The sequence below is a fragment of the Empidonax traillii genome, unplaced genomic scaffold (genome assembly GCF_003031625.1).
Source record: "Empidonax traillii isolate 1590-97213 ecotype Southwest subspecies unplaced genomic scaffold, ASM303162v1 scaffold2183:size33613, whole genome shotgun sequence".
NCBI lineage: Eukaryota > Metazoa > Chordata > Aves > Passeriformes > Tyrannidae > Empidonax > Empidonax traillii.
Window position 1 is genome coordinate 7,820 of NW_020957376.1, and position 10,296 is coordinate 18,115.

Sequence of the window (10,296 nt, forward strand, 5' to 3'; positions counted from 1 at the left end):
GGTTGCTGTCTCCAGCCTGGCACGCCTGGCCCCGGGACTGCTCTGCTGGGGGGGTTCTCCATTAACTGCCCCCCTTTCTGTGTCTCTCTCGCTTTCCCCCTTGCAATCAGCCCAGCGACTTGAGGAAGCACCGGAGGAAACTGCTAGTGAGTGGCTCCCATCCCGTTGGTTTTTGTCCAAGCCCTTTTTCCAGCCTGCTCCTGGCTTTGTCCACACCAGGTCAGGGTGCAGCAGGCGCGGGATGGAGCTGGGGGACCCCAGGGATTCAGCAGGAGGATCATGGGGATCCCAAAAGGTGCTTGGACACATTCCCGCTGGCAGCCTGGGGGGTCTGGCAGGACGTGGGGAGGTTCAGAAAGCCACTGGGTCCTCAAACGTTGTGTCCCCTCTGGCGTTTGGGACATTCCCATCTGTGCTCCTCAGAGCCCTCTGCTGAGGGCCAGCAGCTTCTGTCTCCACACCCTGACCTGGACCATGGGGCTGCATCCTCTCACCTCCCTATTCCCAGGATCTCGGCCACGTGGCCACATCCTGCCCACCCGCTTGGGCCTCTGGAACCATTGCCAGAGCTCTTAATTCAGGCCAATCCCTCAGGGCTCTGGTGGCTCTTTTGGCCATGCCTCCATGGAGCAAGAGAGAGGCAGGCAGCAGGGCAAGGATGGAGCTGGGCTCTGGCTGCCACCCTCACGGCTTCTCCCCTTGTTCAGTCGCCCGCAGCTCGAGACGAGAGCCGGGAGGATAAAACCACCATCAAGTGCGAGACGTCCCCACCTTCCTCGCCCAGGACATTGAGGCTGGAGAAGCTTGGCCACCCTGCTCTGAGCCAGGAGGATGGGAAGAGGTATGTGCAGCACCCCTGGGATCTCACAGCTCTCTCGGTGTGGGGACAGACACGGGGCTTGTGCGGGGTTATGGGGCGGGCTGGGGTTTGTCATGGCTTGTGCCCTGCTCAGAAATAACTTACAGGCTTTGCTGTTCCTCTCCCTCCTCCATCCCCAGCTCGCTGGAGGATCAGGCCAGCAACCCCAGCAGCAGCCAGGACTCCTTGCACAAGGGCTCCAAGAGGAAGGGGATCAAATCCTCCATCGGGCGCTTGTTTGGGAAAAAGGAGAAGGGTCGCTTGATCCAGCTGAGCAGAGAAGGGGCCACAGGGCAGGGTCTGTGACAGCCCCATCCCTGCATGCTGGGCCAGGCTCTGCACCCTCCTGACCTGCCTGGCCTTAGGGTGCTCCTGGGTGACAGGTGGAGGGGCAGGGACACCCATGCTGGTTTGGGCATGTGGGGGTGGTTGGAGCCTGGTGCTTTTTCCCCATGTCCTGAGCGTTGGTGTCCCCCTTGGGGCTCTGCCAGAGCTGGGGTGTGGGTGGTGACCTCCCGTCACTGTATCTGTAATGTCCCCAAATCTGCTTCCCTCCCCGTGGGACCTCGTGGAATTGGCAGAGCCCTTTGATGGGAGCTGTTTTTCCACTCCCAAATCCTTCACTGCTTCCCCACTGAGCATTTTGAAATAGGAGGGATGGCAGGTTGGAATTCCCTTGGGCTTCCCAGGGAGGCAGGGGAGTCTCGTGGTGGGTTGGAAATGGAGACTGTCCCTCCTGTGCTGTGACTGTGGGACAGTGACAGTGCCCACACTGGCCCTGGGGGATGTCACACTGACCCTGGGATGTCACACTGACCTGAGGGTGTCTTGCTTTGCCCAACAGTGGTGCTGACTGATGCAGAGGGGAGCATCCAGGACCCCCTGGGCCTGGGCAAGCTGGGCGCTCAGGCCGAGAAGGATCGGCGTCTGCGGAAGAAGTGAGTGAACCTCCTTCCCTACCCCAGCAGGAAAATCATGGCTGGGAGGCCATGGCATGGATCTGGGAATTGCTGGGAAGTTCTCTCATCATTGCCCTCCCTTGAGTCCTGGTTACCTCCTTCACTGGGTTCTTGCTGCCCATGGTCTGTTCCCTTTCAGGAATTGCTCCCTTCCCCCCAAAAAAAACCCAGAAAATCACTCTTTTCTTCTCTTCCTTCCAGGCACGAACTCCTGGAAGAGGCTCGGAGGAAAGGATTGCCCTTTGCTCACTGGGATGGCCCCACTGTTGTGTCCTGGCTGGAGGTGAGGCAGAGCCTGTGCACTGTCCCCGTGCTGTCACCACCGGGCTGGGTGTGCTCCCCCAGCACCCCCAGTCCCACCAGGCTTGGTCCATTCACTGGTGGCTGCCAACCCTGGGGAGCAGAGGAGATTCCCCAGATCCCTCACAGGGTCTGCAGAGCTGTGGATTGAGGAGAACTTTGGGTTAGAGCACAAGTCTGGTGAGGAGCAGCTGAAGGAGCTGGGGGGGCTCAGCCTGGAGAAAAGGAGGCTCAGGGGGGACCTTCTGGCTCTGCAATCCCTGACAGGAGGGGGGAGCCAGGGGGGGTCGGGCTCTGCTCCCAGGGAACAGGGACAGGAGGAGAGGGAACAGCCTCCAGCTGTGCCAGGGGAGGGGCAGGTTGGTTGGATACTGGGGAAAATTTCCTCCTGGAAAGGGTGCTCAGGTGTTGGCAGGGGCTGCCCAGGGCAGTGGTGGAGTTCCCATCCCTGGGACTGTTCAGAAAAGGTGTGGATGTGGCACTTGGGGACGTGTGTTAACGGTGAACACAGCAGTGTTGGGGCAGCGGTTGGACTGGATCATCTTAGAGGCTTTTCCCAACCTCAGTGACTCCATGATTCCATGGAAGGCTGTGCTGTGTCCATCACACACAGGGGTGCTGGGCTGCCCACAGCCATCTGCACAGGGTCCAGCCCCAAAGAGCCCATGTGGGGCATCAACTTTGATACTGAGCTTCAACCAGGGTGTCTCAGTGGGCAGTGGGGTGACTCAGTGGGCAGTGGGGTGGCTCAGTGGGCAGTGGGGTGGCTCAGACAGTCAGTGGGGTGGCTCAGACAGTCAGTGGGGTGGCTCAGACAGTCAGTGGGGTGTCTCAGTGGGCACTGGGGTGTTTCAGTGGGCTGTGGGGTGGCTCAGGGGGCAGTGGGGTGGCTCAGCCAGGCAGTCATCGGCTCTGCCCTGCCCTGGCAGCTCTGGGTGGGGATGCCAGCCTGGTACGTGGCCGCCTGCCGTGCCAACGTGAAGAGCGGGGCCATCATGTCGGCGCTGTCGGACACCGAGATCCAGCGGGAGATCGGCATCAGCAACGCCCTGCACCGCCTCAAGCTGCGCCTGGCCATCCAGGAGATGGTGTCACTGACCAGCCCCTCGGCACCCCCCACCTCCCGCACGGTGAGTGCCCCTCACACCCCTGGCAGCACCGTGGGCCCTCTGCAGCCCCGGAGCTCCGGGCGAGCGTGGCCGTGGATGGGGGTGATGTGGTGATGTCCCCTGGGGGATCAGTCAAAGCAATCTGCTGGCACAAAGAGCAGTTATGACCATCGAAGGGGAAGCTCTTTCCTGCCTCGAGGCTCCTGTTCTCACTTGGGTTGTCAGCAAGAAGCTGAGCCTGCCTGCAAGGAGCAAAGCCCAGGGACTGGCTGCCCTGGAGAGGATAAAATCCCGTCCAAACAGCCCAAATCCAAACCTTCCTGATTTACAGGGTCACACACAGATATTTTTGCAGTCATTTCAACACAAGCCTTTTCCTGGGACCATGTGAAAGTCCTGGGGCAGCCGGAGCAGCTGCAGATCCTGGGTAGGATCGAGGGATTGTGTCTTGTGCTGGTCCCCAACCCCTCAAGGGGTTGATGGTGCCCCAGTAATGCCAAGACACATCTGCAGAGCAGCAGCTGGCAGAAGGAAAGGCCCCAGGCTGCTCTGCCCCCCTCAGATGGTTCTGTCTGGGGTCACAGCTAGGAGGGACAGGCCCACAGGCTCCGGGTCATCACCCCAACATGCAAAGGGAGATGAAGGTCCTTTGTTTCCAGTGCAGTTGGTGCTGGTGACAGGGGCTGAACATGAGCCCAGGTGGCCAAGAAGGCCAGTGGCACCTGGGCTGTGCCAGCAATAGTGTGACCAACAGGACCAGTGGCTGTCCTTCTGTGCTGGCACTGCTGAGGCCCCCCTGGGATCCTGGGCTCAGTTCTGGGCCCCTCCTGACAAGAGAGACACGGAGGGGCTGGAGTGTGTGCAGGGAAGGGAACGGAGCTGGGAAGGGGCTGGAGCAGCAGGAGCAGCTGAGGGAGCTGGGGGGGCTCAGCCTGGAGAAAAGGAGGCTCAGGGGGGACCTTCTGGCTCTGCAATCCCTGACAGGAGGAGGGAGCCGGGGGGGGGTCGGGCTCTGCTCCCAGGGAACAAGGACAGGAGGAGGGGAAATGGCCTCAAGTTGTACCAGGGAAGGGTCAGGTTGGATATTGGGGAAAATTTCTTCCTGGAAAGGGTGCTCAGGCGTTGGAAGGGGCTGCCCATGGCAGTGGTGGAGTCCCCACCCTGAAAGCACTCAAAAAGCAAGTAGATGTGTCACTTGAGGACACGTGAACATGGTGGTGGTGCTGGGTTGATGGTTGGGATTTGATGACATTAAAGGTCTTTCCCAACATTAATAATTCTATCAATCCATGATTTGATGATGTGCTCTGTGCTGGTTTACTCTGACCGCTCTGCTGTTTTCCCTGCAGTCCTCTGGAAACGTCTGGGTCACCCACGAGGAGATGGAGAACTTGGCAACCTCCACCAAGACGGTGAGGCCGAGCAGCCCCGAGGTCACTGAGCTCTGGGCTTGTGTTCATGCCCCAGATCCCAGGAAGGAAAGGGATCTCTGCTGCCTCTCATGTGTCAGCTCTTGGCCAGCACTCTGCACCTGTTTAGAAACCATGTTTCAACCTTTGATAGCCCAACAATTTCTAGAACTGGCTTAAAAAACATCAGATGCATTTTCCTTTGTCGAGCCCCCAGGTGTTTCTAGGGCAGCCTGTCTGTCAGCTGGGACTTGAAGGCAAAAAGCAAGAGAGGTCTCAAGATAGACACGTGAGACTGAGCCCCTGCCTCGTTCTGCACCCAGAGAAGCCACTGCCTCATGCCCCACTGACCTCAGCACACCCAAATATTGGCCCTACTGCCTGGCCCCGCTGCTGGCTCAGGGTCCCTCATAGGGGTGTGGCCGTGCCCCCAAAAGCTCTGGCTCCTTTGGAGATGTAGCCACACTCCCCTCTCTGCAACTTAATGACCCCCTGGCTCAGAACAGGGGCAGCATTTTGGATTTGTTGTGGGAATGTTGTTTGTTGCTCCTTGGATTGGAGCAACCTGGTCCCGTGGAAGTTGTCTCTGCCCAGGACAGGATGTGGAACAAGATGAGCTTCAAGGTCTTTCCAACCCAAACCACTCTGGGATTCTGTGATTTAGGCATTTTACTGAAGCTTTTTTCTGCTGTTTGAGTAGCACAGACCTGTGACTGGCAGGTGCTTTTTGGGTAGGAGGGCTCTGAGTTAAGGCAGAGAGGTGACACTGTCCCCTGGCAGGTTTTGTGTGGAAAACCAGCCCAGCTTGATAAGGAAACTACAAAATCATCAAGTGGGGTTGGGCAGCCCCCCTGGGGGTGGTGACCCAGGAACTGAAGCTGAAGTTTGTCTCTGCATCCATCTCACTTGGGGGGACACAAGAACTCCCCAGATTTCCCAGGGAAGGCGAAGGAGCCCCAGTGTCAGTGCTGTCTCCAGTCCAAACCTCCTGTACCCTCCTCACTTGGTTAGAGAGGGGGTGACACGAAGGCCTGGCAGGGTTGGGGTGTCCCCAGCACCCTGGTGACCCCTGGAGCGACCCCTGTCCCCTCCTGGTCCTGCTGTGCCACGGGACCCGCGCTCAGCACGTGGCAGATCCTGTCGTGGCCCCAGGCACTGATCTGACCTGTCCTTTCTGTTGACATGCTGCATGTGCCACTCCTAGGACACAGAGGAGGGCAGCTGGGCACAGGTGAGATCCTCCTGTCACCCTTTTGGGGCATTGCATGGGGTGGTTGTGGGAGGGAGAGCTGGACATTCCCAGGGGGTGAATATGGGGCTTTGACGTTCCCTCAGTCCCTGTTGGAGTCTGAACCTGCACCCTGGGCCTGCTCCAGAGCCACCTTTCAGGTGCAGGGTGTCCTCCTGGGACCTTGCAGGTCCTCTTCTGCTCCAGACAGGGACTTTACTGGGACCTGCTCTGTAAGATCCAGACCCTTTGTTAAGAACCCCCCACTGGGGGCAGCTTTTCTTTTCAACTATTTTACATTTTACGTTTACTTTCCACCTATTTTGTAGCCCCAAGTCCATACAGACCATTTTAATGACCCAAAAAGGTGGAAGGAAAAAGTCCTGCTGAGATCCATCCTTTCTGGTTTTGTCCCTCTCAAATGTTTTACTTTTATTCTGGTGGATTTTATTTCATTTTCTGACCCAGAACCAGTTTGCAGTGAAAGGGAATGGGGGGGAGGGGGTTCTGCCCAAAACAGACCCTTTTCTTGTTGTTTTGACACCATAAAACAGAGATTCTTAAAACAGAGATTCTTAAAACAGAGGTTCTTAAACATCAGTGGGAATGCACTGAAACCTATTTCTTAGCTGGTTCAGGTTTGAAACCTGAATGTGGATTTTCCAGAAGCAGCTGCTCATGAAAGTTCAGCTATTCCTTGGGCTACTGCCTTGTCTCCTTGTGGGACATCAGCAGGACACAAACCATGGCCAGCAGGGCTGTTCCCTCGGGCTCCCCCGGTGCAACTGTGGGTTAAACTCCTCTGCTGGGTTTGGCCCCCAGGGCAGTGACCCCTGCAGAGCTGTCTCCCTTCTCCTGGGGTTTTCCAGCTCCACCAAGCCCAGGGTTCTCCCAGGCTTCTCCATCTGCTTCCCCACAGACACTGGCCTACGGGGACATGAACCACGAGTGGATTGGGAACGAGTGGCTGCCCAGCCTGGGCCTCCCCCAGTACCGCAGCTACTTCATGGAGTGCCTGGTGGATGCCCGCATGCTGGACCACCTCACCAAGAAGGACCTCAGGGTGCACCTGAAGATGGTGGACAGCTTCCACCGGTGAGTGCCCTGCTTCGGGAGGGCCCTGGGTGCACGTGGAGCCGAGGAGGGGGGGATTTGGGGGACCCTCCCCTGTCTTGGCCAGCCCTAGGTGGCTCTTCTGGGCTGGACTTCCCCTCCTGGGTTAGGACAGCTCTGATGGGAATTGTTCTCCTTCATCCCACCCCCTGCTGCACAACTGCAGAGGCACCAAGCCTTCTCCTGGCTGTGGGGCAAACCATGGGCAGAAACCGAGGCTTATCCCCCCTGGAGCCCCACTGGCAGCAGAGCAGCCCAGGTGGAGAAGGCTTGTGCCATCCCAACCACTGCTCCAGCACCCAGCCCTGTCCTGGGGCGGCCCCATCCCCCTGACCCACAGGGATGTGTCCATGGCCCTGCCATGTCCCCCCTGCCCTTGAGCCTGGAGCAGCCCCCTGGGCTGGTCCTCCCTTCCCTCTCCCCCACCAAGCACTGTCATTAGGTTGGATATTAGAAAGAAGTTCTTTACAGAGAGAGTGATCAGGCATTGGAATGGCCTGCCCGGAGAGGTGGTGGATTCACCGTCCCTGGAGGTTTTTAAGACGAGGCTGGATGTGGCACTGAGTGCCATGATCTGGTAATCACAGTGGGGTTGGATGAAGGGTTGGACTTGATGATTTTGGAGGTCTCTTCCAACCCAGTTAATTCTATGATTCTGTGATTGTTTGCATCCATGGGCTCCCAGGCAGCTGGGACAGGGTAGAACTGATGGAGTGGGGAATTGCCATGGAAGGGAAGGACATTCCCCATTTTCCGTCTCGGGGTTGTGTCTGTCCTGAGCCATCCCTGACCCTTTGGGCACACGGAGGGCACGCAGGGGGTGGGGCCCTGCTCAGGTCCCTCTGGTAGCACTGAGCCCCTGGGGAGGGGGTGACACCTCGTGTCCTCGCAGCACCAGCCTCCAGTACGGCATCATGTGCCTCAAGAGGCTCAACTACGACCGCAAGGAGCTCGAGAGGAGGCGAGAGGAGACCCAGCACGAGATCAAAGGTCAGCACCTGCACACCGTGTCCAGGACAAGGAGAAGGGAAACTCCAGGAGCCCCAGCGATGGTCCCTCCCTGTCCCCTGTTTTTAACACATTATTTCTGAGCCCACGGGGCTGTTCTCCCTGCAGTGTGACCCCAGTCAGGCAGGGGGAGGGAGGAAGGGTGTCAGGGCAGCAGAGACCCAACCTGAGCATCAGATCTTCTCCTGCCCATTTCAGATGCTCAGCACACAGCCCCGGCTTGCTCGGCCTCCCCTTCCTGGTTGTCCTGAGATTCCCTGTGCATCTGGCTGCTGCTTGGATTACATCTCATTACTGATAATGCCCCTAATTACACCAGCAGCCGTAGGTTCTTAGGATTAATTTTCACAGTTGTTTTCTGCCTGTTATTTCAGCCTTTGGTTTGGTAAATTGAAGTGAGCTGTTCCTGGCACTTGAGCTCCCGGTGTTGCTGGCTCGGGAAGGAGAGTCCCAGGATCAGCCTGGGGCACAGGGAAAAGACCCCTTGGACATCCTCAGATCCCCTCACAACCACGAGAGCGTTGTCTGAGGTGGCCCTGAGACGTGCCCTGGCTCTTTTGCAGACGTGTTGGTGTGGACCAACGACCAGGTGATCCACTGGATCCAGTCCATCGGGCTCCGCGAGTACGCCAACAACCTGGTGGAGAGCGGGGTGCACGGGGCCCTGCTGGCCCTGGATGAGAACTTTGACCACAACAGCCTGGCCCTGGTGTTGCAAATCCCCACCCAGAACACACAGGTAGGAGCAGCACCCTTGGGGGGTTTTGGAGGAGGGTGGCCAGTGTGGGACACGGCTGGGGGGTGACCCCACCAGTCCCACCAACTCAGCCCTGCCCTTCAAAGCAGAGCCCTCTGGTGGTACGGGGGCTTTTTCTGTCATTCTCAGGCTCTCCTGAGATGGGATTTTTGGCTGGAAACACATTTCACTTGGGGGGAAATGCTCATTTTTGGTTCCTTTCAGGCTCGGCAGGTGCTGGAGAGGGAGTTCAACAACCTGCTCGCCCTGGGAACGGACCGGAGGCTGGATGACGTGAGTGCCAGACCTGTCCCTTGTCCCGTGTTGTTGGGGGTAGGACTTGGGGCTGTGGATGGATGAGAAGCTCAACATGCCCTGGCCACGTGTGCTGGGACCCCAAACGCCCCATGCCCTGGGCTGATCCCTCAGTGTAAACAGCAGGGCAGGGGAGATTCTGCCCCTCAGGTGGGACCCCCCTGCAGAGCTGAGCCCAGCCCTGGGGAACAGCAGCACAAGGAGGTGGAGCTGCTGGAGCGAGTCCAGAGGAGGCCACAGGGGTGCTCCGAGGGCTGGAGCATCTCTTCCATGACCCCACCATCCCTTGGGGTCTTTAGAGAGGCCTGTGTGTTGATGTCTCCAAAGCATCTTTGCAGGCAGGCTGGGGAGAAGAGACAGGCGAGCTGGAAAGGATAAAGCCTTGGGATAAAGCCCTGCGACCCCAGAGAGGTCTCCTTGCCCTTGGCCCACGGTTTGATCACACGTGACCCCGACGTGAGCTCAGCTGGTCGGAGCATGGTGCTCCCTGGAGCTCTGCCTTGGGAGTCCTTCACCCCCAAAGCTTCACCAGCTGCAAGATCAGTGTCTTGGGGTTGGAAGTTCCTCCATCCCGAGGGAATTGGACATAGGCATTGAGAACAGCATCAGCAGCTGGGATTAGCTCTGAACACCGAGGTCATGGGTTTGGGTTGTTCACTGAAGAGTTGGACTCGACGGTCCTTGGGGGTCCTTCCAGCTTGGAATATTCCATGATTGTTCTGTGGTTCCTGCGCTGCTCAGGGGTCACTGGGGCCAGGTACACCCCAGAGGGGTGGCAGCAGTGCTGGTGCCTGCCAGGGGCAGGGTGCTGTGCCCACAGCCTGCTGTGCTGTCCCTGGCAGGGCGATGACAAGACGTTCCGCCGGACGCCGTCGTGGCGGAAGCGATTCCGCCCGCGGGACATCCACAGCATCAACATGCTCAGCGGCTCCGCAGAGACCCTCCCTGCTGGATTCCGTGTCACCAGCCTCGTGCCACTGCCACCCCCTGCTGCCCCCTCCAAGAAAATGCCCCCAGAAGGTGCGTCCCCCCTGCCCCAGTGGGGACTCTGCGTCCTGAGGGGAGTCGTGGGGAGTGTGGGGAAGGGTGGGTCGAGGGGAGGGGAGGGGAGGAGATGGGGATGGGGATGGGGAAAGGAAGGGAAAGGGGAAGGGAAAAGGAAAAGGAAAAAAGGAAAAGGAAAAGGGAAGGGAAAAGGAAAAGGAAAGGAAGGGGAAAAGGGGAAAGAGAAGGGAAGGGAAAAGGAAAAGGAAAGGGAAG

The 10,296-nt window shown here is 58.4% G+C and overlaps 1 protein-coding gene across 1 annotated transcript in view; it reads left to right on the top strand.

Annotated features, from left to right (window-relative positions):
• The window catches only part of LOC114071658 (liprin-alpha-4-like), a gene marked incomplete at its 5' end in the record, with an annotated part of 20,572 nt that overhangs the window by 7,034 nt on the left and 3,242 nt on the right, over positions 1-10,296 (top strand). Inside the window, 13 exons of the mRNA XM_027909509.1 lie at positions 111-146; positions 708-841; positions 1,000-1,157; positions 1,704-1,797; positions 2,020-2,101; positions 3,048-3,248; positions 4,577-4,639; positions 5,841-5,867; positions 6,784-6,959; positions 7,870-7,967; positions 8,549-8,724; positions 8,947-9,015; positions 9,879-10,056. Coding sequence (XP_027765310.1) covers positions 111-146; positions 708-841; positions 1,000-1,157; positions 1,704-1,797; positions 2,020-2,101; positions 3,048-3,248; positions 4,577-4,639; positions 5,841-5,867; positions 6,784-6,959; positions 7,870-7,967; positions 8,549-8,724; positions 8,947-9,015; positions 9,879-10,056 — 1,492 coding nt within the window. The remainder of the gene's footprint in view (positions 1-110; positions 147-707; positions 842-999; positions 1,158-1,703; positions 1,798-2,019; positions 2,102-3,047; positions 3,249-4,576; positions 4,640-5,840; positions 5,868-6,783; positions 6,960-7,869; positions 7,968-8,548; positions 8,725-8,946; positions 9,016-9,878; positions 10,057-10,296) is intronic.